The sequence below is a fragment of the Vanacampus margaritifer genome, chromosome 9, assembly GCF_051991255.1.
Source record: "Vanacampus margaritifer isolate UIUO_Vmar chromosome 9, RoL_Vmar_1.0, whole genome shotgun sequence".
Taxonomy (NCBI): Eukaryota; Metazoa; Chordata; class Actinopteri; order Syngnathiformes; family Syngnathidae; genus Vanacampus; species Vanacampus margaritifer.
Window position 1 is genome coordinate 16,878,684 of NC_135440.1, and position 27,683 is coordinate 16,906,366.

Genomic DNA, 27,683 nt, shown 5'->3' on the forward strand with positions numbered 1-27,683 from the left:
TCACACCACTTGCAAAAGCGATCTTTCCAGATTTCCCCATCAGGTTGCTGTTTTAAATAAACTGTACCGACACAAAATGGGGGACAAAGTTCTCCTACTAAGTAGTGAAACATAGTCAAGCTTTAAATCTACCCATTGTGGGCTGCAGTGTCACTAGCCCCTCCCACACTGCATATTTCCAATAGAATGCTTGTCCCTGACACAGATGACGAAGTCAACCCAGGAATTTTTCGGTCCTTAGTATCAAAGGCATAAGGGAGGTGCAACAACACTTGTGGGGGGAATTCCAAAGAAATGCCAGGCCAGTGTGTTTAAAATATCACACTTCTCCTAGCCTTTTTGTGCTGAAAGCATTTAATGCATTATTTTGGTCCTTTATTCCTGAAATTGGTTGACAGCTATAAACAAGATGACATGGCAATCTGTCCATTTTGAAAATAAAAAGTTTTCTGTCTTAGGTTTTTTTTAATTTTTTTTTTACACAGCCTATTGAAGCCGAGAATTTTCCTCCTATTCACCCCCTCACACCGGATGCTGATGTCACACCACACATCCATGCTGGGTCTCAGTTCTGACGATATCTCTGTTCCAAGGGTTCTGTGTAAAAAGCCCAGGAGGATAAAAAGCTTTGGTTCCACTGACACACGTGAGTAAACTTCACAAGGTAAAGTCAAGGGTGTACAAAAGCAACTGTTTATTATCTTTTAAAATGTTTGTACACTCGGTATGACAATGTGCTTGCACAATACTTACAGTCGAGTAGGGTGAAAATTACTTTGTACATAAAAAAAAAAAAAATATTAAGAAAAAAAATGAAGTTGCTGGCATGAGCCGGCGAGGGTGAAAAGTCTTGATGTAAGGGTCGAGCTGGTCACTTGTGGCTCCTGCATACACATTTGGTAATAACATATTTACACTTGAGAACCATGAAATGATAGTCATTTTACAAAGTTTCTTGTTAATTTAAACATTCCCAAAACTACTATTTAATATATCAACATTTAATGCAATAGGCTGTAATGGTTTGCGAGATATGAATAAAAAGGTTGAGTTCCTTATGTTGACATGAATAAAAACTAAAGTTTATAAGTTAAAACTGCAATGCTACACTCTTCTGCATGAATCCAGTTAGAAGAGGAAGTGACGGGTGAGTAAGAGGAAGGAGGAAGGAGGAAGGGGGCGTGGCACATCAAACGTAGCAATCAAACCGTGCTCCCGGTGCCGTAACTGACGGAACGGATGAAAAAAGATCAAATGCGTGACGAAATATGGATGACCAGACCAGCACACACTGTGGACCTGGAGTGGACAAGACGCTGGAAAGCGGCTCTCAAAAGTCCTGCAGGCGTTTCGATGACTGGAAGCTTGGACCTCCGCAGTTAAAAGCAGCACCAGAAAATGAAGCAGACTGTTCATTGATCCATTTTCAACAGTGGAAAGTTTCAAAGAAACCAAGTTGGCTTGTTCTTCATTCGCAGCCGTTTAAAAAGCACAAAACAAAGGAACTACAACGCACTCAGTCTATGGAAACCGTATGTAGCACCCGTCTGTCTGTCTCCGGGACCACTTCCGGGATTCAACGTAGCATCATAAATAAAGCGCGGTCGGAGGTCACGGGTGGGAAAAGGCAAACGTGTGCGCTCAGAGGACGTCCGTGTCCTCCTTGGGTCTGTAGACGGCGCCGAACCTCTGCATGTACTTCTTGATGTACTCCTTGGTTTTGTGCTTGACGTTCTCGTTGCAGTCCAGGTCCTCGGGGTTGGTGCACGCCTTCAGCTCCTTGTTCATGACGCCGTGGGTTAGCTGGCGTGGAAAAGGACAATGTGTTAGTAGGCGGGACATGGTGAGTTACAGGGCCGGGCAATTAACTCATTCACTGCCATTGACGGCTATAGACGTCCAAAAATCATTTGAACTATATTAGTTTCTCTTTTTTTCTCCCACTTTTGTTAACAAGAGTATGAAAACCTGGTCTAACGCCCCTAATTTTTTACAATCTTTTCTTTCTTTTTTTATTAGGGGCATCAGGCGATTAATTTTTTTTATTGTAATTAATCACACGACTTCACTAGTTAGCTCAAGATGAATGTGAAACTGTGAAATGTGAAATTAATGGTTCAATTTCATTTTTGACGTCTATAGCCGTCAATGGCAGTGAATGAGTTAATGACTTGTATTGATGAATTCAAGTCTACTGCTCAGGAAGATTAAAACTTAATAGATAATACAAGTTTAAAGCTATAATTGTGCCACATTTATAAAAAACATTTTTAAATAAAGACCCCTAGATTTCAGTATTATCGAATGAACCATATAGTAGGTCGCCATTGGCTTTGACTGTATATTGTGCATGCTGAGCAATGGCTCGAAACAGGCCAATTTCAGCAAGGCGAAATTATGAGAACGTGATAAAGTCATCATATTACAACATCTGTGAACCGTTTGTGAAAGAAAGAAAAAATCCTTTTTAAGTAGTGTTTACACTTCTGCATGTTCATTTACATGAGAACATGAGTCCAAACTTTTGATTGGTGATGTTAATAAAATAAAATAAAATAAAATAAAATAAAATAAAATAAAATAAAATAAAATAAAATAAAATAAAATAAAATAAAATAAAATAATAAATGTGTGCCTTTGGAGTTTTTATTTTTACAGATTGCTTTGTATTTATTTTATTTGCTCCCCACCAGGAGCTATGAAATAGTAGACATCTCAGTACAGGGCTCCAGACTGCCCCTAAATGGAGACATTTTGCTCCTGAGATTTGAGACGGTGCTTGTGATTAGCCTTCATTGCTATGGCCTCTTTATCCATGACATTTTACAAAGCAACATTTTTTCAAAGGGCTTAGCAAGCCCATTAATTAAGCATGTTAAATGTTACCTTTCTTGCCAGGTGTTTGAAGTCCTCTGTATTGATGATGCGGCCAAGTTTGCAGTCAGGCTTCCGATAAGGATTTAAACATTGCACAATAAACTGGGACATCTAAGTGACATAAGCACACACGCATACATGTTAAAAAGTGATACTACAAATTTAAAAAGTGAGCAAATCGGGGTATATTGCCTACCTCTTTGCGGAATGTCTCTTTACTTTTTTTAGCCAATTCACTAGAAGTGTCTGCTTCAGCTGTTTTGGTTGAGAACTGTAAAATAAAAAAATAAAAACGCAAAAATCAACCATTTAATATTTTAAATGTCTTCAGGTTCATATAAGATTTCACCTGACAGCTCTTAAAAGTGTCATTTGAACTTCCTTCAGGCATTTTCTCAGCTGCAGCTGATGTTATGACGGCAGAAGAGGTTAAAAAGTAGTGTGCAGTCGCGGCCATCTATAATTAAAATCTAGAGAGAGCACAACTGTGCCCCAATCAAACATGGCAGCTGGCGGCCCGAAAAATAGCCATGGAGGTCAGCCAGTGCATCAAACAGCACCTGACACAAAGCGTGGATATCCTGGCAGGATGTCCAATCGCCGTGACAACCACTCAGAAGACAAGAACAGCTGAGGCTTGGCCAAGTGTGATGAGTAAAAAAAAAAAAAAAAAAAGAAGTTGACTGCTAGGACAGTCAAGTAGTTTATAATAGGACGCATGTGTCACAACGTCAAGTGCTGTGAAATGAAATCTGCGTGACTTTGTTGCACGTCTTCATGCATCTCAGTTTAGTTTCGCCCATAAGAGTAGCGAGAGACAATGAGGGGACATTTAAGACAGCACCACAAAATGACTTCTGGCTAGTCCAGATGCTTTTCATTATCCCCAGCGGGGTTAGAAGAGAAAAAGGGCAAACAAATGAGGTGGTGGAAGACAAGAAGAGCAAATCTCATTCTGAGTTTATGACCCTGAGCCTAGGGGACATTCAGCTAAGTGGCGAACATGGTTTAGAGATCGTCTTTGTCTTTGAGGGACACAAATATGCGAGGAGAAACTCATTTAAGCGCCTGGAGATGACGTTTGTTCCCCACCATAAAACACAGCTGAAAGTAATCACTAGTGCACCATCTTGAATGGCCCCAAAGAACAAACGCTATAATCATGTTTCGCATTCAACCTCAAACTTTCTGGGAAGCGAATGAAAAAGCAAAGAGGAAGCATGGAACAACAAGGAAGAGTTTATGAACAAGTTAACGACACAATTAAGATTATTAAAGATTTTTTTTTTTTTTTTACGCAGACAGTAAACTCCCATGTGTGTTTTAAAAGCTGACCTTGGAGGGATTTTCATCATAAGTGGGAGTGCCCAGGTCCATCTCAGAGTCATGGTCCAGATTGGTGTCGCTACTTCCGTCCCAGGTTGGAGGATCCCACTGAGTTTGCCTAAAACAAACAACAAAAAAGAGAAATGAATAATAACAAAATAATAATACATAAAATAATAAAATAATACATAATAAATAAATAAAATAAAATGAGTTTGCCTAAAATGAACAACAAAAAAGAGAAATGAATAATAACAACATAATAATACATAAAATAATAATAATAAATAAATAAAATAATACATAAAATAATAACAATAAAAAATAATAACAGTTTGAAACACATACAAGACTCATGACTACTCACCTTGTCGCAATATGGTAATAGTAGATCTTTCCTTCAGGGTCCCGCGCCACTTTCCAGTTGGGAGGTAGAACGATGGTTTTGGGCTTCGGGGGAGAAGGAGGAGGCAGATCTATCACATTGTTGGGTACGATCATTTCCTGGAGGAAAGAAACAGTAGTCAATTTTACCACCTGTAATTACATCTGTGCCTGCCATGGAAAATTAGAATCATCAGATAATCATCATATAAGAAATATTATACTTGACCACTGTGGTTTAAAGTCATCCATGACTGCACAAAGCACTTGGTAGTGTTAAGAAATTTAGATGTATACTACCCCCTTGTGACCATATGCAGCATAGTACTGATTTTTTGCTCAAATACTGTGACGCTATCTGCTCATTTTTTTGTAACTGTCGTTTTTGTTCTTCACGTTTTAGCGATAAAGAAAAAAATTGGGAGATACATGCTTTTAGAAATTGAGAACATAATTATGTCACTGTCCTTTGAACCTCCTTCCAAACACTCTCAAGGACACTTTACAACAAAAACCGTAGCTACGATGCCAAATATCAAAAAGTGACTTACAATTAAAAAAAAAAAAAAAGTCCAAAACTATAACATGACATTTGATTTAGAACAGTATAGTGAATGGAAGTGGCCTTATTACCTGCTGCACAGTTTGGGAGGTAACAATGGTGGTGACAGTGCCTCCCTGCTGCACCACCACACCCTGCTGATGGCCAGGATACACCGTCTGACCGTGCAAGTAGCTGGCTGAGGGGTCGGAGTACGCCTGCAAAAGCACAGGAAATAAAAACTAACGCAAGCGGTAGGACTCCATTGAAGAGATACGGTAAAGGGTCACAAATTAATTTTAAATTTGTAATAATAATTAACCCAATGTTATATTTTTCAATATAAATACACATTAATTAACAAATAGAGACATGATCTTTACAACGGTCTGTACATCACCCAACGCATCTTCAGAAGTGAAGGAACTGAGAAAATGTCAGCGCTAAAATAAATGCTTTTTCGGCTGTATTTTTTTCTGTAATTAACTCATTCACTACCAGCCATTTTCCGACCACAGTTGCTCATATAATGGCGGTAAAGAGGTCCATGTTTTTGGAAGGGACAGATTTTAGTAACTCCTCATTTTACTTGCACTTAAAGCCATAGCATACTTTTCGCGATCGTTGTAGTGGCAACTTTTAAGTTGAAATCTTTCATGGCTGAATGTGTTTCTATGTGAACTGGGCACATAGGTTGGGCTTTTATTTTAGTATGAGCTTCCTAAGATATTATGATCTGTCTCTACTTTGATCTTGGTGCTGCTTTTTGCTGTTATGTATATGCCTTCCCCTTCGCTATGGAAGAACAGGCAGCATGGCAAGCAATAAGAAGTGATGTCTTCCACCTAGTGGTGAATACCAGAACTCAAAACTGATCTTTTAGAAAATGAGGTGAGGGCCACTCCAAGTGTGGGCACGAGCTACATGTGATCGGAAATAGAGGCCGATCACGAGATTTTCAGCTGTTTGGTATAGAAACGTCTGATTTTTAACATTTTCTTACTTTTAAAGCTGCACTTAGGCTACGTTCACACTGCAAGCAAATGCGACCCAGATTAAAAAAAAATTGCCCAAATGCGACCTGTATCAGAGTTTTTTATGTCAGTCTGAACGGCTCAATTACGATTTTTTCATATCCGACCTGGGTCACTTTTATATGTGGTCCTAGATCGGATACGTATCCAAATTTTTGCAATGCGACCGCAGGCCAGGTCGCATATACATACACATAAATTTTCTTGTTATATTATAAATTTCAATTATTATAAAAATATATTTGATTAATATTTTCTTCATAATCAAGCAGCCCTACTGTAGTGCACAAAGTGAATTTAAGCAATAAAAAATGTTGATGCTATAAAAAAAAATGTAATTAATTGGTTATTTGTTATAAAGTTAAATGTATAAAGTAAAAAAATATATATCCCCATTATATTGTTGCATTTGTCTTGTTTAATAAAACCATTGTACCGAGAAATAACCTGCCAAAAATTGCTCTTCAAAATTACTGAATTGCTCCTCAACATCGTTGATTAGCAAAATTAGCTACTCACTGGAAAAAAGTTACGTTGAGCCTTGAGTACCTACAGTGGGGCAAAAGAGTATTTGGCCAGTTTCCCGTAGATTTCTTATTGGTTTTTGGCCAAATACTTTTTTTTAACCCACTGTATGTATTATGATGACGAGCTCACCTGTATGACTGGTGTGTTGGTCTGAGGGTATGCGGTGGGGATGCTGTAGATGGTTTGGCACGGCTGGCCTTGGTAGTAGATGGCTGTTTGCGTGGCACCCTGCGCCGGGGCTGCGGCGTACTGCTGAGCTGGCTGCGTCTGCACGGTCACTGCCTGCTGGGTGGTGGGGTCCCACAGAGTGGCGAAGCCTTGCTGGCCCTGGACCTGGGGCGCCGTCTGGGCGGGCACGGGGAGGACAGGCACGCTGGAGTCCTGGGCTGCGACGGCGGGCTGGGCATACTGCCTGGTGTCTGCAGGCGTGAGGTTGGCGGTGGTGATGTGCTGAGAGATATTAGAAACAGGAGTGGCTTGTGAAGTGGATGATGGCGACGGAAGCCCAAGCTCTGAGACAAGTCTTTGGGGTGTAGTCTGTTCATAGGTCATGTTGGGGTCAGCTGTAGGCGTGGGTAGTAGTACTTTGCCTGCGTTGGGGTTGGTGGGATCCACAAATGTCTGGAGGGGGTATCCAGGTGGGTAGGTGATGAAGCCAGATGTGGAGGCATAGGCCAAGGCAGGGTCATAGGCCATAGTTTGGATCTGCTGCTGCTGCTGCTGCTGCTGTTCTTGTTGCTGCTGCTGCTGAAGCTGCTGTTGCTGCTGCTGCTGCTGCTGAAGCTGCTGTTGCTGCTTCTGGGCTTCCCGCTGAGCGACCTCCTGCTCAAACAGCTTCCTGCGTTCCTCTGTAGACAGCTTGTTGCGCTCCTTGCTGCTAACTCCCCTCGGTGTCTTTGACGGGTCAAACCTACAATGATCCACAGAACAAAAACAACACTGCTCCACATCCTAGTGAACATCAGGTCAAACAATGTCGGCAATTCTTACCGTTCCTCAGTGCGCCGGCTGCTGCGCTCATAGGAGGAGGGCGGGGATGTGGACCTGCGCCTCCGTCTCTCAGTGCTGCGCGGAGTTTTGTCTCGATCACGCTCCCTGTCCCGGTCCCTTTCTCTCTCCCGTTCCCTGTCTCGATCCCTGTCCCTTTCCCAATCCCGGTCATGGTCTCTGTCCCTGTCCCTGTCCCGTTCTTTGTCACGCTCCCTTTCACGCTCGCGACTACTGGAGGTGTTGCGTGGAGTCAACGTTGTGTCACGATCTCGATTGCGATCTGCTTTGAGACAATGCAGTTGGTACAAATCATACTTCACAAATAATTATGAAAGTGATGGAAGAGTTGTCAAATTCACTTACCATTGGCTTCCTTTTCTACCTGACTTTTCTTTGGTATTCTGTACACCTCCTGGAAGACAAGCATAAAAATTGATGACTGGCTCAAGAAAAAATTCGGCCATAAATTCAACCTACACCATCTGCATGGAAGGCTTCAGAATGTACCGCAACACTACCAGTTTATAATCCAATTAAATTACAGACTGACTCATTTTTCTGCCTTTCAGTTCGACTCTCAAGCTCACCTTCAGATCCTTCCAGCTTTCCAATAGCTTGGCTGCCATGCTGCTTATGTCCAAAGCCCCAACTTGCGGCTCCTGACTCCGCTCACTCTCCACATCGGAAACACCTTCCTCTTCATCCTGCGAAGGTGTTTCTATCGCTGGAGGCTCTGTAGGTGCAGGTGTGCCTTCAGATGGCATACTGGCCTCTGGGGTATCAGAGCTTGGGGGAGCGACAGGGGCAGGTTCATCCAGTTGGGCCTCAGGGCCAGCAGGAGGATTCTCAGCCGTTTCCGTCGTTGCTAACATCTGCTCTACAGGCTGCTCAGTTGGAGCCTCAGGAACATCCATTTGAACAGACTCGATCTCTGGGTGCATAACCTCAACTGTAGGCTGGTCAGGCTGAGGCATTTCTTTTTCTGTCTGGATGGTTAGCTCTTCTCCGCTAGGTTTGTCAGATACCTCAAGTTCCTTCGTTGGCTCATCATTCATGTCCACTGTAACCTCACAGGGCTTCTCCTCCAACTCAACTTGGTCTTTTACCGTGTCAACATGAACTTGTTCCTGACTGTCTAAAGCCCTTTCTGTCTCTTCCTGTTTCTGAATTTCGACACCTTTCTCCTCTTCTTCCGGAGTTTCTTTCACTGGATTAGCAGCCTCATCGACAGCGTCTACCTTTTGTTGTTTGTCAACAGATTCTTCTTCTTCTTCATCATCGTCCTCCTCTTCCTCCTTGCCGTCAGACGCTTTGCTGGCATCTGAGAGCGCACTGTCCAGACTGTTTTCACTGATGATTTTAAGGCGACGGTCCACAGCAGGTTTGGAGGGGTCCCTGTCAGAGTCTGGTCCCAATTTAGAGGAGGAACCATCAGGGGTGTTGAGTGGCGTCTGAGCACGAGAAGTGTTCTCGCTGGAGTAACCGTCCATCTCAGTGGGCTGAGGGAGTGCTTTTGTTTGGGCCCATCGCTGTATGAAGGTCAAGACTTTACTCTCTTCCAGCATGTTCTTAGTGGAGATGGGTAGCACAGCCAAGGTCTTCATAATCTGGAGACAAATGGATTGTACATTTTTATGTCAAAAAAAATAATTACCAAACAAATGAATGTATGGCAAGACTACAACTATTTCACCTCGGATTGTAGTTTGATGTTATTGGCACAGTTGCCCTTGGCTTCAGAAATCTCAACCATGAATATCCAAAGCAAAGACAAGCCGTGATGGTCTAAGAACTGCTTCAAACATGACGTATTCTGTGTATCCTGCAGGGCACAAACACACGATTATGTAAAGCAATTTGCGCCTTTGTACATTAACATCGTTTTAGTGTTGATTTACGTGTATGAGCTTGAGACAGGTGAGCTTCTGCTCCATGTTTTCCACACGGACCATAAGCCTGCACAGGGACACAACTTGTTTGCCATCATAGAGCCCTTCGCCATTCTCTAGTAATGCCTCTAGTTCCTCGTCAACCTAAAGAACAACATGGATGATAACTGGTAAGTGAAAATCCTTTTATATTTGTCCAAATGACCTCAAACATTGTATGTCAACACACAAACCAAAATTATTACAAAGAAGCAATTTGAGCCGCTTCCAGAAGTAAATGAACTGACTGTGGTGAGAGCATTCTTTCGAGTCCGATCTTTCTTCATCTTCCCTCCAGCCGCACGGACGCTGACTCTGTTCTCCCCTCCCAGGAAGCCTCTGCAACTGGGAGCTCCACAGAAGCACTTCTGGGCTTCTTTCCTAAAACAGAGGAAAATTAAAGCATTAGTTAAATTTAAATATATTGCTTTGATTTCGCATATGAATAAATAAAGGAAATACCCGTATCTCTGAAACTGATAGTCAAATGTCAGCTCAGTTCCTACACTGACTGCCTTGGTGGTGAAGAACCCGACTCTAAGCTGGCCATTGACCGTCCACTGAAATGAGATGAAAAGCAATAATCAGTGAATGAGCATGTTAACTGAAAAACAGCATTATTAAATAAACTACTTCCTTTAGCTGACATACCTTTTGGGTCTCACAGTTGGGCTCGCAGCTATGGTTCATAAACCGAGAGCAATTACCCTTCAGTGTTGCATCGATGATCTGGAGAAGACATATTGCACCATCAATCATTTCTGATTAATTGGATGGTATGCTAAATATTAATGTGCTCTGAATTTATTTTACTTACCTCGTTATTCTTGAGAGCCATGAAATAGTAGTGGATGTTTTTGTTTCGTGCGTATTCTTTTACTCTTGCTTTGAACTCTTTGTGGTCCAACACTTCCCCACAGTATTCTAGCACAAAGGTATTTCTGTGATAGAATCAAAACACATGTACGTAAAGATAACAGTGACATTCCACAGTGCAGATGACACCGCTATCCGTGCAGATTAAATCCTTACGAAGGCAAGTCCTTAGCTGCACGGAGACCCCAGCCCTTGTCTTCGGTGAGGATGACTTCAAAGTCTGCGTGCTGCTTCATTTGAAAGCGTCGATTTGAGCAGTAGTGCCCATTTAGGCACCGTGAGGAGCTAAGGTTAAAAAAATATATATATTTATATTTTATTTTATATTATATAATTTATATATAGAGCTTTCCTTGTATATTTTAACTCACCATTCAATCATCAGCAACCGATTTAAACAGTCATCGCCGCACGCCATCATTCCCCTTAAACGGTCCTGTTTGGGCAGCACCGGGCACTCACACTGCATCCTCTTGATGTCGCGATGAGATTTGCTCTTCTTTCTACAAACATTCAACAACTACATTCAAAAACTTTCAATGTCTTAAACTGTCTGATCATTTGAATTAGTTGACAGAATCTTACCGCTCAGTTAGGTACAGATTCTCTTCAATCAGGTCAAAATAAGGGGGCATCTTCTTTGTCTTGGAAAACTCTTTCCATCGATTAGCATCTTGAAAGTGCTGGAGAGTAAGTGATGGATGGACCACCTCAACTTTGACTTGAGTTTCTTTAATATTCACAGTTTCTCCTTGACGCTCCTTCTTGGCAGCAGGTCCAGCTTCAGCCTCATTGTCCGAATCAGACTCGATCTCTGGCCGTCTTTTCTTGGGTGGACCTCTGCTTCTGTGGGTCTTGAAGCTGTCCTCTCTCGGGGGGTCAGGCACGGTAGACCACTTGCTGTTGCTGCTTATTTCGTGACCTTGTACAAAACCAGACACCCCCGGAGGTCCAATGAGTTCGACAGTCTCTTTGCTTTGATTGGATGGTTTAGCCCGGCAATAATCGTCATGGTCATTAGTGAGTGAGTCCGGGTGGATTTCACTTGCAAGGTCCTGATAAGGCTGGAGGTAGGGAGTTTTGCTTGTCTGCATGTCCGAGGTTTGGTGGTTCCAAGAGACACTGTTGTTTCCATGTTGCTGTACACTATGAAAAGTTTCTGAAAGTTTAGATTTGGGTAACAATGGACCATGACTACTGTCCGGCGGTTGATATGTACTACTGGGTTGCTCTGGCTGTGTAAAACTCCAGCTTGGGTTGAATCCACCTCCATCATTGACGTTGTCAACACTGGTAGAATGTTGGTAATGTGCGAGCATTAGTGCACCTCTGTTGTTAACATAATGCTGGCCTTGCAGTTGGTCATAATGTCCAGAACCGTCAACGCTGTGCGTTAAATTAGTGATACCTTGGTGGACATTGGTAGGACAAGTCACAAAAGGCTGAGACACACCAGTCGCGCTGGATCCCTCTAAGTGACTCGTGCTGTCAATCATATTACTCTGAGATTGACAAAGAGCACCAGTGTGGTACGAAACACCCTCTAGTCTTTGTTGAGAGCTGACTTGGTATTGGCCTTCATGACTATTGACATGGGTCACGTCACTAGTAATGAGGGATTCTGAGATAACTGGACTGCACGAGGAAGGTCCAGTGCCATGCGATTCACTTGTTATGGTAGAATTCTTTGGCACAACTACGACAGAGTGTAATCGTTTTACTGCCTCATCGCAATCAGAGTCATACTCAGAATTGTCACTATCGCTTGCCTCGCTCAGTCCTTCTCCGAATTCCAGACTAGTAGTATTTATTTCATTCTTGTGGGTATTATCTTCAGATTTCTCTTCAACATCACCATTCCAGCTCTCCATCTTTGCCGCACTGTTGACCTGTGTTGCATCACTGTTGCGCAGAGGCTGTTCCAAGTTTGTTTTCTGAGTATGGTCAATGCCAGTGATACCCTGTGAAGACTCCCCATGGTCATAACTACCTGCTTGCTTTGGGCTTTCAATCTCCTGCCTGGGTATGGAATGTCTTTCAGTTTCCTGCGCATTTTGTATAATTTGTATCTGACTTTGATTTATAGAAAACTCAATTTTTTTCACACAGACCATCTTTTTAGGTTGTTCAGCACAAAGTGTCTGCTGTGAATCTTCACTCTCGGGACTTTTCTGCCCAACAATATCCCACCGGGACTTTTTAGCAGGACTGCTCTGTTTAGCATCATCTAGGTTTTGTTCAGGTGTCATCAGATTCTCATTTTTATTTAGATGCTCTGATTGCAGTGGTGCATTTGTTTGCGCTTGGTCAGTGGCAGCCGCAAAATTACACAGCTCATCTTGTGCTTTACAGGTCTGAGGATCATGTGAGGCAGGTACATTAAGTACATTAGGAATAGGCGTTGACCCTTGTAGAAGAGAGTCAACATCTTTCATGTCCATGCTAAACACTATACCATCATTATTAATGAAAAAACTTTTGGCAGCTGCATTTGAAGTCACATATGGTATATTTTGAGGCGAAAGACTATCCTTCACATTGTTTACTTTTTCAAGGGTGTCATTTACATGCAACATGCTTTCGTTTGAGTTTATAGCTGGTGCTATTTCTTTCTCCACTTCCAGATTTGAGTTTGGTCCATCTAATCTGTTACAATGTGTCTCTGTTAACTTGCTATCCTGTTGGTCATCTCGAGTTGTCTCTTGAGTACAACTGACATTGTCTTTTTCACCTAGCAAACATGATTCTATGGTAGCTCCATGTTTTGGTTCGTCACTGGGGCTTTGAAATTTGTCTTCTGATTGTCTACCATGTTCACTGGTTTCCTCTGAAGATCTGGAGCAGGCGGTCTGTTTAGAGTCGAGCTGGCTAATTTTCTCTTCTTTACACGTTTCCTCTAAAACAGAGCCTGCCTGTGATTTTGTCCTTTGATCAGACTCTGTGTCACTAGGCCCGCTTTTCCGGCAATTTTCACGTTCATGCTTTTCACTATCCACATGAGTATGTTGAGTGGAATAGTTGGATTTTCTGTTAGCCTCTACTGTATGATGGGTGCTAGTTTTATGATGCCTTTCTTCTACCCCTGGAGAGCATTTGCGCTGGTGGTCAGATTCTGACGGTCGCTTTGAAGGAGTCCTTTCTGACGTTGAAGATGAGGTTTGATTTCTTTTAGCCGAGTCTGACGAATGTGGCAAATCGCTAGATTTAGATGCTTTGTCCGATTTTGAGTAGGGAGAGGACTTTGAATAGGTGGAAGATCTACTGGAGTCACTTGTCCTTGTCCTCGTTTTGCGATGGTCATCTTCAGAGTCCGAACTGTCCCGAGTTCTGTCGTTGTGAGAACGAGATCGTCGTCTATCTCTTCGCGGAGAACTCCTGTACGATCTGCGATCGGAGTCGTGATAATAAGACCTTTCCAAGCGGGACCCTCTATCGCCTCTTGATCTGTCTGATCTTGTGTGAGATGAACTGGTACGAGAGCCTCTAGATTTAGACCTTGATCGGGATCTTCTACGATCTTTGTCTGATCGCAGTGACCGCGATGCGTACCTAGAATCACGGTCTGATTTTGTATAACTAGATGATCTTTCATGATTCTCGGATCGCTTTGATGAGCTTTGCTCCTTTTCTTCCCCTTGTGAGCGAGAGGAAGACTTTTTTGTTACTGCTTTGCTACTACTTTCCAAATTTGTTTTACTTTTGGAGTCAACTGATTTGCGTCTGGAAGACATCGAGACTGGATCTTCAGTCTCTCTTGTCAGTTTGTCAGTTTGTGACCTGGTTTTCCTTTTGTATACATTTTTATCCTGTTCATTACTGGAATTCTCTTCCTCTTTTCCTGAGGATTCAGCAGGTTTGAGACTTGATACTGTCCGACTTTCAGAGGAATGACGGTGAGAATCCTCAGAGGCGCAGACACTTACAGGGTTCTGATGCTGCAAAGTTGGAAATTTGATTTCGCTGTTACTTGCCGGTTTCTGCAAAACAGAGGTGGGTGTATCCTCCCGAAGAAAAGACGTTAGTTTTTCTCTAGTCACAGACACACTGAGTATTTGCTTCTTGAAATGCATCTTCGCCAAGTCCATTTTCAGTTTAGCAGCAAAGCTTGGAACGGGGGAAGATGTCTGTTCCATTGAAATTGGCACTGCACAGGTCTGATTTTGTTCATTTTTACTGTCATTAGCCCTTCCTTTGTCGTTTGTGGGCTGTGACGAGGCAGTGTGAGATTCAGTGTCAGACTTTTCAGGGCTGGAAGGGACAACAAAAATGCTCTGCAGTGGCTTCTTGGTCTGCGAGAAGCTGAAGGACACTTTCTGACGACTCTGATCCTCAAGGTTGACCTTCATCTTGGTCCCTTTAGGCAAGAGATGGTTGGATAGCATGACTCTAGGGGATAGACTTTTGATGAGAGCTGCCTTAGAAAGGCCCTCCACCTTTACCTACAATCGAAAGAGACATAGAAGCTATAAGTGTTTGAATCCATTCTTCATACTAGACAATAAAAAGTTGCACTGATGCGGATTTCTCAACGTTTGCTTGTCTATGACAGTCAGTCTCAACTGGGGGGGTCAGGAGCCAGGACCCAAAAATGCGTCATTTTGGGTATATCACAGATCAGCAGAATTATCCGTCTCTGGATTATGCCCAGGGTTTAGAATTTTGTCAATGAAATGATCGAAAGAATAATTGATTTTAAAAATATTCAATAATGACAGCCCTGGTTTCCACACAGAACATGCAATATTGGATAAGCATAATATATGTTACTCACTTATGTTACTATGTTAACAAATATAATATATATCCGTGCTTCGTCCCCTTACATCGGGTTATTCCCAACGGCATGTATACGGGAATAACTCTGTCAGCTTGCGCATGTAAACGTGTTATTACGATTGTTCCAGAAACCGGAATTCTGACCATAACCCGAATATTGCCTGCATGTAAACGTAGTCATTGCATTCAAACAAATTTGAAACTGCATTTTTAACACACTGTATATGCATTTTTAGAGGATTTTTTTTTTAACTTCTATAAAATGGGTCGTGACTTTGGGTAAAATGTGGGTCCCAAAAAATTCATCAAATGTACTTACCGATGCACCACTTCCTTCGTCTCTGAGATGCATGGGAAGAGCATGGAGACATAAAAAAAAAAACAGAGAACATTTATGAGTACACTGTATAATATATAATAAAGGTTTTGGGCCACTACATTATTGCAAAAATAATGACTAGACTATAGAATAACAGACATTGTTTGCCAATCTACAACACTTCTAGTAGTAGGCAAAATACATCATTCCCTAGTAGACTTTCCACCAATATTTTGCATTTTATACACATTTTGGAATCAGCTGTAATGTCTTAATTCGGCGATCCAATCAATCATGTCATTGATCGGAGCCGAGGCTTAAAATGTTACAGCCGCAATGTTTCCCCACTAATAGATTTTGCCATTGTATGTACAGTGCCGTGAAAGTATTTGATCTCTCCCCTTATCATGGGTTCCTTTTTGACCTCCTGGATGAGTCGTTGCAGTGCTCTTGGGGTAATTTTTGAAGGCCGGCTGTTCACGACTATGTTTTTTCATTTGCGGAAAAAAGGCTCTCACTATAGTATGCCTAATCCTGAAAGCTTTTGTAATGGTTATGTAACCCTTTTCAAGCTGAAAGATGTCTTGAATTTATTTGGACCGTGACATTTTTGGGGACTTTTTTTTTTAAAGATATTTTGTCTGACTTCATTTTGTGAGACTGGCTCTATTTATGAACAAATCCGGAGGTAGTCAGGCTTGGATGTGGTCTGTCAAAAAAAACTGAGCTTTCCAAAAATGTGATTAGCCAGCAGCCACAGTTGATTCATTATTTTACAAGCAGGGCAAGCACTTTTTCACACAGGGTCAGGTAGCTTTGAATATAATTTTTTTCTTCACTTAATAAAATTGTCATTTAAAAACTACATTTCATGTTTACTTGGGTTATTTTATATTGGTCGAATATTTACATTTGTTTGATGATATCTAACATTAAAGTGGGGAAACTGTAAAAAAAAAAAATGAGAAGAGAGAAATACTCTTTCACAGCAACTTTATTTTGCTACGCTGAGATTGTACTCCTTGAATATTTCTGTAAACAAATACCACTGTTTTCCTTTCTGGTATGATACGGCAACTACAGTACTTCAAATTAGATTCATGAATGAAATGAATGGCCAAAGTAATAGTATTGTTTAAATTTGAGAATTGATCTGAGTGGTATCTGAGACATTGACAGTCTTTAACTACAAGATAAACTCACTTAGTTGCTCAACAGTGGATACTACGAGGATAGTGGCGAGCCCAAGATTGTATGGAATGTGTATTACTTACTAAGTTCAGAAAGCTCTAACAAAGGCAGGATATAAAAATCTAAACAATGCCTACTCACGATGTATTTCGACGCAAAGCACACCCTCCTGGCGTTTTACAGAGTATTGTGTACTATAAAAGTGTGTGATATATCATATAGTGATTAATTCATCTTCTCTTCTTTATGTCCAAACGCAAAGGGTGATGTGCAAATCCAGCGATATCGTAACATGGACTGACATATGAAAGTCCAGGCTTACTGTTTATCTGCATTTGTCACGTCCTGTTCTTAGCCAAGCAGAGTGATCAAATGTCAAGGCAAGCCGACGCTGATTTGACATGTTGAATCTGCCGAAAACGCCCCCGAGATGCTACCCAACAGGACCCGACGCTACGACGCTGATTTTATGCATTAATCAGACGGCGCATACGGACGCCCAGACGCTTTCCGACGTCAGATTGGTGTATCAAGGCCTTTAAAAGACAAAGATGGATAATGAAAAGTATAACAGTTTATGTAAATATGGTTCAGAGGAATTAAAAAAAAATGGTGTTGTATCTGTTGAGATGTAACACTATTGAAGACTTTGAAAACCCAACCTTGAACAGCGTTGATAACACCCGACAAAACATCAAAGAGATGTCTGTGTGTGTAAAAAGACAATGCAATTCATTAGCTTGCATGTTTTGTTCACTCTCATTTGGCTGATAAAAGTGCAAGAGTGTTTTCCTTGGGGCAGACTCAGCAAGTGTGTTTTGGTATCTGGGTCATTTGATCCTTTAGAATTTCCCTCCAAATCGCCAATACAGCATTCAAAACAAATTTGCAGAAAAGCAGCTACAAGAAAATTCCTACACGCACACTATTCAAAGGCTAAACTTACGTAACCTCGACGCTGACCCGACTGACCCTTATTGCCAACATTATATGCGCTCATTACATATATGACATGGCACCAGGGTACAACAATCTTACAAGATGACGTTTTGACCAGCGATTTAGGCGACACTTCTTCCAAAAGAACAAGCAGCCTCATCAACGTGTGCAATGATGCGTCACAAATTGAAATTAAGATAATATATTCCTAAATCATGGCAGTTGTAGAAACTTCATTTAGCCACATGGCCGCCATGTGGTGTCTCGTTTAAAAGAAAGGTCACTGTAGATCATAACACCTCTAGGTGACCTTCAGCAAAATTGTCACAATTTAATCCTATTTGTGTATTATTACTTATTACTGAATCAATATCAAATTGAGTCACAACCTAAATAATCGAGATTGAATCATGAGGTTCTTAACAATACCCTGTCCTAGTCACGTCCACGTGTTTTCCAATCCAAAACAACCCATACACAGTGAATTCTGTGTTGTCGGCCATCTAATACCTGATTTCTGACTTGAGCCGAGTGTCCATTGAGAAACTCGTCTAGGATTAGTGGGCCTGAAGATGTTGCTTGGCCAAGAATAATCCAAATCAGAGAAACGAACCCTCCAAAGTGACGCCACACCTGGCAAAAAGAAAGATAGGTTTGCAATGAACTGTGGTGTGTGTCCAGAATAGCTCAAAAATAAGTCCAATAAGCTTTTTGCCTGATCAAACAGGGGAACTTAGTGAATAGTGTTAGCAAGTTATGCATGTCGAGAGAGCACATGCTGTTGACCGTTGGGTTGGCTAACTTCCACTGAAACCTACTCTCAAGATTGTTATCAATTACTGCAAAGACCAAAGCCGTTGCACACTTCCATGCAGACTTTGTTTGCTCGGCTTTATTCAGTGTGAATCTGGTTTTGCATCACAACAAAAAATAAATTAATTAACAAGATTTGTCCAAAGATTGAAACCGAAAGATGAAAAATAGGGTCAAGATTACTGTTGGTAAAGCTAAGAAACTGCTTCCAGAATGTAAAAAGTAATGTTACATAACTCGTTGTTGCTAACATACAAAAATAACATAGCGGCTGTTTGCAACGAGCAAGGAGGCACAACATGGCCCGTGCGGGAAGCTTTGGGAAGCTTTTGGTGCAGCCCCAACATGGCCTTTTAAAAGCCAGTTCCTGTCCATTTTCGAAACGAGTGCGCAATGTACACCAGGGCAATTCATTCAATTCCACATGATTCCGCTGTGAATGTTGTACGTTAAATATAAAGTGTGATTATACTTAATAGGCAACCAGGCGCATTATTACCATACCAGTTACGTTTTGATGTTAATTATACACACACACAATGTCCAAACCAAGCTAACTTGGGTAAGCTAACATTGCCAGCGACGTGGTTAATTCGCTTGTTTTGGTTCAAATGTGACCAATAAGTCTACACGTTATGCTTGAAAAGGCGATCTGTGTGTTTGCGTTTGGCTTGGCTTGGCCGAAGAAGGGAACAATCGATTGTCTTTCTGTGCCTAGAAGGCTAATCTTGGGCGAGCATTAGCGGCTAAATAGGTTACATGTTACTAGCAGCGTTTGGGCTAACGGGGCCGTTTCCAGAGCTTGTTCTTCATCTCGCTTGATTTTCAAGCATTATTTGGGGAATAGTTTGCAGAATCTTGTTATGATGGTTTGATGAATAAACGTACATCCTCGTTCATTAAACCGTCCATCCGGCATCACCACACATGCTAGCAGGGGGGAGGTTTTGTCTTAGCTTACTTGCCGTGCATGGTTCGTTTGAATCTATACAACGTAAGTAAACAGACGTATCTTTTATGGGTTACTCACTTTAGAAAGTGTTTAAGGTGAAGAGACTCTTCCATCTTCGAAATTCCCAAGACGAACATCAAGCCCCAACGCGTGCCGACGTCAAATCCGCCCGGGGTTGTCGGAGGTGATGGTCGGCTGAGGCTTCGGCTGCTGCTGAGTGGCTCCGCTGCGCCTCAGTGAATGTTGTGCTACACAACTAGCATTAGCTCACACTGAGCCAGCACTTGAGAGTAGAGTACCAGTAGTACCTACCACCCAATGTAATTGTGTCCACAATGATAACAAGCCCTTCCACGATATGCCTCCCTCGACCTATCCGACGCTTCGGTCCACTTGAAACATACGAGGCAGGACGAGAAACATGTCTCCGTTTACATTTTCCTTTGCAGCATTTGGTGTGTCTTGTTGCGACGACGTCACATGGTGCACTGACACAGCTGGCCTGGCCTGGCTTGGCGTCAACTCTCAACACTAAAACACTCAACACCGGCCGCCTTCGTCATTGAGTGTTGGAAAAAAAAAAGTACACACTCTGAAATGCACTCCCATAAATAATCCATGAGGATTAATGCGAATGAAACATTAAAGATGGTTGTATAGGGTCATTATAGTTGAGGGGAACCCATTTTTAGGACAGTGGTCCTCAAACTTTTTACACCAACATACCAGCTCAAAAGAGAATCATGACTATTATAATCCTGTACAGTAGATAGTCTTCCTAAAACGTATTATTATAAACCTTTATTTTACCAGGGAAGACCAGTCGAGACAGAACATCTTTTATAATGGTGACCAGGCCAAAAAGGTAGTATGGGCTGCATGGCTCAGGTGGTAGAGTGGTCATCGACGTCTCCCTAAACCAGAGGTTGTTTGTTTCGATCCCTGGGCTTTGTGTACCATGTCAAAGTGTTCTTCAGCAAGATACTAAAACCATCCTGCGTCATTTCGAATGTAAGGAGTAAGTTGTACGAAAAATAAATATGCAAGTAAAACACATTCCTGAAAAATGTACTGATACTGTATGTAATGTTGATTATTCATACACCACCTATAACCTCAACTTTTATTGATCCACATCCAAAGACCCCATTTTTAACCTTCTGGTGTCTCCACATGCATTTTTACTACTCAAAGGAATATTAATGAGGACAACAACCTCCAAACGACTTGTTGGCAGTCAACAATACCATCCATTGTTTTGGATGTGCCTATAGGGGGGTATAGTGGCAAGAAAGTATGTAAATATTATATGATGTAATGTTTTATGAATAAATGTGTCATAAAATGTGATCTGATCACCTGTGTCTCAAATAATAACATAGCGCTTTTTTAAGTATAGTTGAGGAAAAATAATTATTATTTGGGCTAGATATTGGCAGAATATTGTTATCACGGATGTAATTTTATTTGAGCCATTTTATGGTCAAAGAGCTGTGAAAGCAAAAGTAAAAAAAAAGATTTGCCACTATGTCCTGAAATACAAGTACAGTACTGTATGCATGTTGCGCCCTGTGGCCAGCGGGTGGCGCCGTGTATACTTGTTCTGAATCGTTGCAAGTATTTTTTCCCGAGCGAAGAAGACTGGCAACGACGGCTGTGGAGAAACAGGCGAATCGAGGCTGTGCTAAGCACTCCTTGCGTTGTTCCAAATACTTGCACAAGACTCCCCTTGTCGCTTGTGTAAGTTGTGTTGTTGGTTAATGTGGGTATTTTACTGTTATACTGTACTTATTGTTTGGATCTGAAATGAATTATTGCGAGCGGCCTTGGTGGGCTCGTGGCTAACGTTTGTTAGCATTTTGCTAAGTCGTATTGTCTGACGATCAAGCACCATTTCAGAGTTGGGCTCGCTCAAGTAATTTCTACGACAAGTTGGATGGATGGCTGGGTATTGGATAAACAACGTTGCTTCCTGGATGTGTGTCGTTGGAGCTTTAGGGGGTGCTCACAACGTTTGTAATGACGGATAAAGGGTTGTTTGACCTGATTTGCAGTAACGTGCAGGGTGTTACGGGTTCAAAGCGTCCTTGTGGGGTTTCATTGAATGTACGCTGAGGAAGGTTGTCGTTTCCCCCAGGTTGTTGTTTAAAGCTCATAATTTGCATTCCAAGCCTATCATTTCCTCTGAATACAAATGTGTGGCGATGCAGTGATTCCCAACCATTATTGAGCCAAGATGTATTTTCAAATGACACGGAGAACCACCAAACACAAAGTGTCACACAATGTATACAGATGTTCGTCAAAATTTTTTGAAAATCCTCGAAAAGTTGAATACTTTCTGTAATACCATTCAAAATGTCTATTTCATAGATTATGTACTCAGGGCCCACAATTTAAGTGATTCCAAGTATTTATTTGTTTATGTTTACATTGTTTGGGCTTCCAGCTCACAAAACCCACACAAACAGGATGCCAAAAAATTTGAATAAGAAATCACAATGCATACACACTTCCCAGTGTTTTACTGGGGGAGAAAAAGATGGATGGTATTTTCAAAACGATGTCAATCTTCAATATGGTTGGATTCCCTTTGCCTAGATGCGCCGTGGCATTGCCTGGAGGTCCTGGAAGCCCAGGCTTTTTTAATTTTTTTTATTTGTTTTTATATAGCTTGCTGTTCCAGCTCTTTGTTTTTGGGTCTGGTGGGCCTCATTTCCCTCTTGATAGTACTGTATTTGTGGCCCTTGTTTTCCTCTTGTAATACAGTACTATCAAGAGGAAAATCAGGGCCACCAGAGTCAAAAACAAAGAGCTGACAGCAAGTATAAAAAAAAAAGCCTGGGCTTCCAGGACCCCCAGGCAATGCCACGGCCCATCTAGGCAAAGGAATCCAACCTATTGAAGATTGACATATCGTTTTGAAAATACCATCCATCTTTTTCTTCTTCTCATGCTGATCAATGGGGAAGTATACATGGTGATTTCTTAACATTATTCAATTTTTTTTTAATCTATGAAAGTTTGACTTTTTGAATGGAATTACGGAAATTATTCAATTTTTTGAGGATATTCAAATTTTTTGACAAGCACCTATATAGTCCCTTAGCTCAATTCTTAAGAAGTGCAGTCCAAATAATTTATTTTTACTGACTTGTATTTACATCACACTTTGCCAGTTGTAGTAGTAAATGCTCAAAATTGCAAACCAAAAAGGTTTGTAAGTTAACAACTAATTGAGGTAGATAAACTGTGTTTTATATTAATTTTTGGTTAATTTCACCTTCATTTTAAGCGTAAGCCTAACAAGCAAAATCAAAACATTTATGTGTAATAAATTAGCGCTGGGCAATTATGAAGATAATCATAATAGCAAACACTCATTATTATTATTTTTTTATCATTATTATTTTTTTTTTATCAAGTACAAAATATTTTATATCTTATTTTGTTTGTTGAATATATTCTTTTGAGCGTTGTATTACCTGTTTGTATGTGTCCTACAGCGTTTGTGTGTGAATATTTGTTATTCGAAGGAATATCAACCCTAGAAGTTGATGCTAATTTTCCGTTAGCATATCAATAGGTGTTTATATTTAGCATTAGAACAGGCGATGTTTTGAAAACGAAGCATATATTTTCTTTAAATATACCATGTGTGTAAATGTACTTCTTTTGGTTGTGTGTTACTGTTAAGTTTACAGCGAAAAGCACGCTTGGAGAGATCCGAATCGCATAACGTTCACATGCTTGCTGCGTAAGTAACATGGTGTATTCAAGGTACTTACACCATGCTGTTCGGCACAATCGTTTTTCTTTCGTTTTTAAGATCGAGAGAATGCAAAATGGAAATTATTACAATTAATTGCTCAACCCTATAATAAATATGGTACTGTTTATTGTAATACAGATTAATTTATTACGTGGGAAGAGGACCTTGGGCGACGGGGATAAATGGCACTTGACTATTTTTCAAAAATGTTAAACCCTAATCCTGCGCCACAGCTGATGATCTCTTTGGCACATAGTGGTTGGGAGTCACTTGTACACGACACAATTATTACTTATTAATCTGTGTTACAGTAGTTGAAGAATTGTGTATATAACGGGGTGTGTGGTGGAGCGCCATGTTCTACTATACCCTTTACCACCCTCTTGTGCGGTGACTACGTTGGTAAACAAAAGGGAGGGTACCCTCGTTGCTTAATTGTGACTGGTTGCAACTGGAATTTTATATTCTATTGTGGGACACCGATGATTCCGTTGGTACTGATGGTGGGATGGACGAAGGCTGTCGCACACAATTCCGTTTTGCCAATTGGTTGTGTAGTTTTTGTTTGACAGTGTACAAATATTGGTGTAAATATGTCTCGTGTAAATTTGATATGCAGGACGGAATTTTTGTAGGTGTGAGCTGCTTTGATTATATGTCAAATTATTTTTGGCTGGCCTGGAAATGTTGAACATTTCAGGATGGTTTTCCAGTTGCTTTTCACGTCTGAATGCATAATGCAGGGATGTTTTTTTTTTTTTTTCAAATTCAAAGGCAATTAATTGTAGTAGACTTCTGAAAAATACTTCTGTAGCATCATGGACGAATTCTGGGTGGCTCATCAATCAATCATGGTTTGAGAAAGGGTTGTACAAGCGGTGGTTATTTTCCATGGATGGGAGATTTTGGGGGAAATGGTTGCTTTATTTGGTCTCATGTGTATGGACTTGAATCTTATTGTTAAGTACGTTTCTTCACCAAACCAGTTATCTCTTTCTGTTTCCAAGCTACGTATTGGGCAATGTTAGTGGTGCGATTGAAATAAATGTTGATTAGTTTCTCAGCCTATAATGTAAATTGTGCCACGGGCAGCGGTGAGAAGTTCATGGTTTATGTCGTTTGTTTTGACTTCATGTACAGTGGTGCTTTGAGATACAAGTGGCTCTAGTGCACACGTTGCACGTCGCAAAATGGCTGTCTCGGGCTATGCCACTAAAACTGGATCGTTTCAGTAAGGAAAGATCATTCTAAATATGAGGTTTTTGAGTTAAGAGCGTGATCATGCAATTATTTAAGCCAGTGGTGTCCAAACTCGGTCCTCGGGGGCCGGTAGTCCCGCAGGTTTTGGATATTTCTCTCCTCCAACACAGCTGAAGCTCATCAGCAAGCTCTACTAAGCCTGATAACAATCCTGTTGATTGAAACAGGTGCGTTGGAGCAGGGAAACCTCCAAAACCTGCAGGACTACCGGCCCCCGAGGACCGAGTTTGGACACCACTGATTTAAGCTCATGAGTAGAGTTGCAATTATTAATCAACTAATCATAGCTAATTGATAGGCACATTAATCAAAAAAAAATTTGGGGCAATCGAGTAATTGTTTAATAAGATTAATGGATGATCAAGGCACCATTGTATGTTGTTCTACCAGCATCTGAGAGGGAGTAAAGTGGAGTCAAAAGTGGGCAGTCACATAAACCTCGTTATTAGTTTCTTTGTGAATAAAGTCGCTTGAAAACGAAGGGATTGGTACTTGGGAGCTAATCTTGTGGTCAGTTATCCACCGCAGTACCTAAATGTTGTTGTGCAAAGTGTTGCCGTTTTGATCCTTGGGCTTCCATACATTTTTTTAAACTGTCTTAAATGAAATCCCTCAGGGCAAGTTATCATCAAGTTATGTGGCGACATGTTGGAAAGGGCAGCGAGTGTAGAGCTGAGAAGGGAATAATGCTATTCTATACCCTTCTGTCTGCAGGTGCTGTTGTTTGTGCTTCAGCATGGCAGTCGTCATCCGTTTACAGGGATTGAGGATCGCTGCTGGTCCGCAGGATATTCGCAAATTCTTCACTGGACTCAAAATTCCAGACGGTGGTGTGCACATAATTGGAGGCGAGCAGGAGGAAGCATTCATAATTTTTGCCTCCGACGAAGATGCGAGAAGAGCCATGACGCGCTCGGGGGGGCAAATCAGGGGGGGGAATGTGACTTTGCGGCTTAGTAGCAAAGCAGAGATGCAGAATGTATTTGAGCAAAGTGCCATCAATGCGGAGACGGAGCAAAAGAGAAATGCTGAAGATGAGGCAAGGCGCACCCGAAGATCAGCGGAGGCTGACACGAACAAGAGGTCGGCAAGTAGAGCAGACATCACTTCGCCGCCCCGCCAAAAGAGACCCTTAAACGCAATTGAAGACACCACGTGCGTGTTCCTCAAAGGACTGCCGTTCACTGTGTCCCAAAGAGAGATTAACGAGTTCTTCAATGGTTTACGTATCGTTGACCTTATCCTCTTGAAAAATGCCACCGGAAAACACAACGGAATGGGTCTGGTGAGATTTTCAAGCCCTGCAGAAGTATCGGAAGCCTTGAAGAGGGATCGGGGGTACATCGGTTCTCGGTACGTGGAGATTTGTCCGACCACAGAAGAAGACTGGCGTCGGTCGAGTGAAAGGCAACACATGAGCGGAAACCCACGAGGCGACCACTTTGAAAGACGTGGATCGCCTTCATATGGTCAGAAGAATTTCCAACACCATATGAGGTCTCAGTCACCCGTGAGCCAGAGGGTGTCATCGTCCAGTGAGGAGTACTGCGCCATGGTGGAAAATCTCTCCTTTGCGGTGGAAAGCGAGGACGTGAAAAGACTTTTTCACCACGCAAGACTCGACGATGACCAGATCTTGTTCATAAATTTCGACGACCGTAAAAGTAGGTCTGCGTTTGTACTCTTCAAGACTATGCGTGAGTATCGCGAGGCATTAGACCAGGAGTCGAAACCCTTTTTCAATCGATTGATTCAAATCCGGCCAATCTCGAGAGAGAAAATGAAAGCCATCATGGATTCCCAAAAAGTGGATGTCGGCCGTTACAAGAGGAGTAATGAGAGGCCTCCATCCTACCCCAGGGATAATTCTGACCCTGAGAAGTGCTTACTTGTGGAAAATCTGCCCTTCGATGTGCGTAAAGTGGAGGTCATGGACTTCTTCTTTGGGATCGATGTCCCCGAAGATAACGTGCAATTGCTGCGTGGCAATGCAGGTGCGGCGACGGGCAAGGCTTTGGTTCTCTTCCATTCCGAGTCAGCTGCCATGAAGGCCCTCTCGCTCGACGGACAAAGGTTTCTCGGGTCAAAGGTTGCCCTCAAATACATTACACGCGCCGAGATGCGAGAGTTGATCGCCGGGCCACAGCAACGATTCACTGAGTTCCAAGGTTCTGGTGACGGCGAGTTCTCCGACTTCAGGGGCTCTCATGCTGGTAATATGCCAATGAACGCGGGGCCTCAAAGCCAAGGAGGCTACAAGTCTTACGGTGACCCAGTTGACAGAGGCAACGGTGCGCAGAGCAGCGGCGGTCCATCACGGCAGCAGTTTAACGAGCACTCCTGCGTAAAGCTAATTAATTTGCCATTCCAAATAAAAATAGAAGAAATCTATGATTTTTGCCATGGATATCGTATTATCCCAGGATCCATCACCTTGCAGTACGATAGGAGCGGCGCATTTAAAGGTACCGCAACTGTGGTATTTGAGACTCGGCAGGAGGCGGTAATAGCATTAGAGGAACTCAATGGGAGGCCAATCGGTGCTCGAAAAATTCAACTGCTGTTGGTTTGAGAGTGACTTTGGGATTTTGTTGGCCAGCAGGCTCAAATGGTCTGGTTTGAACACCTCAGATGTGATCCTCGGTTTGAGGAACATTGCTTTTTTTCCCCCCCTCCTTCTAACAATAGTGATGTTTTTTTTGTTTTGTTTTTACCCCTCTGTGTCTTATTTTGTGGTAACTGGTAGTAAAAGGCTGTTCATTGTTAATGTGTGAACGGCGCATGTGCATTTCCAATTACCTTTTCATCTTGCATAGCGTTTGACTGCATCAAGGAGGAGTCCCATTATGTTATCGGTTACTGCATATGGGTTACACAGTTCAAGCTCTGTATGCTTATTGTGATGTTTTATTAAAAAGATTATTATTGTCCATTTGTTCCCGCCCGTTTTTTATTATTTATTATTTTTTACAAAATAAACATGAAAAAAAACCTTCAAAACAAGAAATAAACATGTATAATGTTTGGTTTTTTGCCTCAACTAATTTGATATTTGCCGTTTTTTTTTCTCAAAAGTGGAGGCAGCATTTTGAATTACATACATTTTTAAGTAAAAAAAAAAAATACGTGTTAGCTGTCATGTACAGAACAATTCACAAGAGCATCGTTTGTTGACAA

At 41.7% G+C, this 27,683-nt stretch overlaps 2 protein-coding genes across 6 annotated transcripts; one reads left to right on the plus strand and one right to left on the minus strand.

Annotated features, from left to right (window-relative positions):
• Positions 1-670: 670 nt before the first annotated feature.
• Positions 671-19,966, minus strand: setd2 (SET domain containing 2, histone lysine methyltransferase). 5 transcript variants are annotated; one of them, XM_077575485.1, is made up of 22 exons: positions 19,553-19,966; positions 15,580-15,601; positions 11,070-14,923; positions 10,856-10,987; positions 10,641-10,769; positions 10,426-10,549; positions 10,260-10,337; positions 10,071-10,168; positions 9,857-9,989; positions 9,579-9,713; positions 9,374-9,502; positions 8,268-9,287; positions 8,044-8,092; positions 7,681-7,963; positions 7,276-7,600; positions 6,820-7,140; positions 5,221-5,346; positions 4,571-4,707; positions 4,213-4,321; positions 3,074-3,148; positions 2,887-2,988; positions 671-1,803 (listed from the first exon to the last, which is right to left on the minus strand). In XM_077575485.1, exons 1-22 carry the CDS (start codon positions 19,609-19,611, stop codon positions 1,642-1,644), a joined length of 7,602 nt encoding a protein of 2,533 aa, XP_077431611.1. In that variant the 5' UTR covers positions 19,612-19,966; the 3' UTR covers positions 671-1,641. The 5 variants fall into 5 exon arrangements, with proteins under 5 accessions (XP_077431611.1, XP_077431609.1, XP_077431608.1 ...); XM_077575483.1 differs by adding an exon at positions 18,220-18,342 and having other exon boundaries at positions 6,820-7,600; XM_077575482.1 differs by having other exon boundaries at positions 6,820-7,600; positions 7,681-7,960.
• A 1,134-nt stretch (positions 19,967-21,100) lies between these two features.
• On the plus strand, positions 21,101-27,436 carry rbm12bb (RNA binding motif protein 12Bb). The gene is made up of 2 exons (XM_077576415.1): positions 21,101-21,214; positions 25,221-27,436. The coding sequence occupies exon 2, from the start codon at positions 25,243-25,245 to the stop codon at positions 27,076-27,078; it is 1,836 nt and encodes a 611-aa protein (XP_077432541.1). The 5' UTR covers positions 21,101-21,214; positions 25,221-25,242; the 3' UTR covers positions 27,079-27,436.
• Positions 27,437-27,683: the final 247 nt, after the last annotated feature.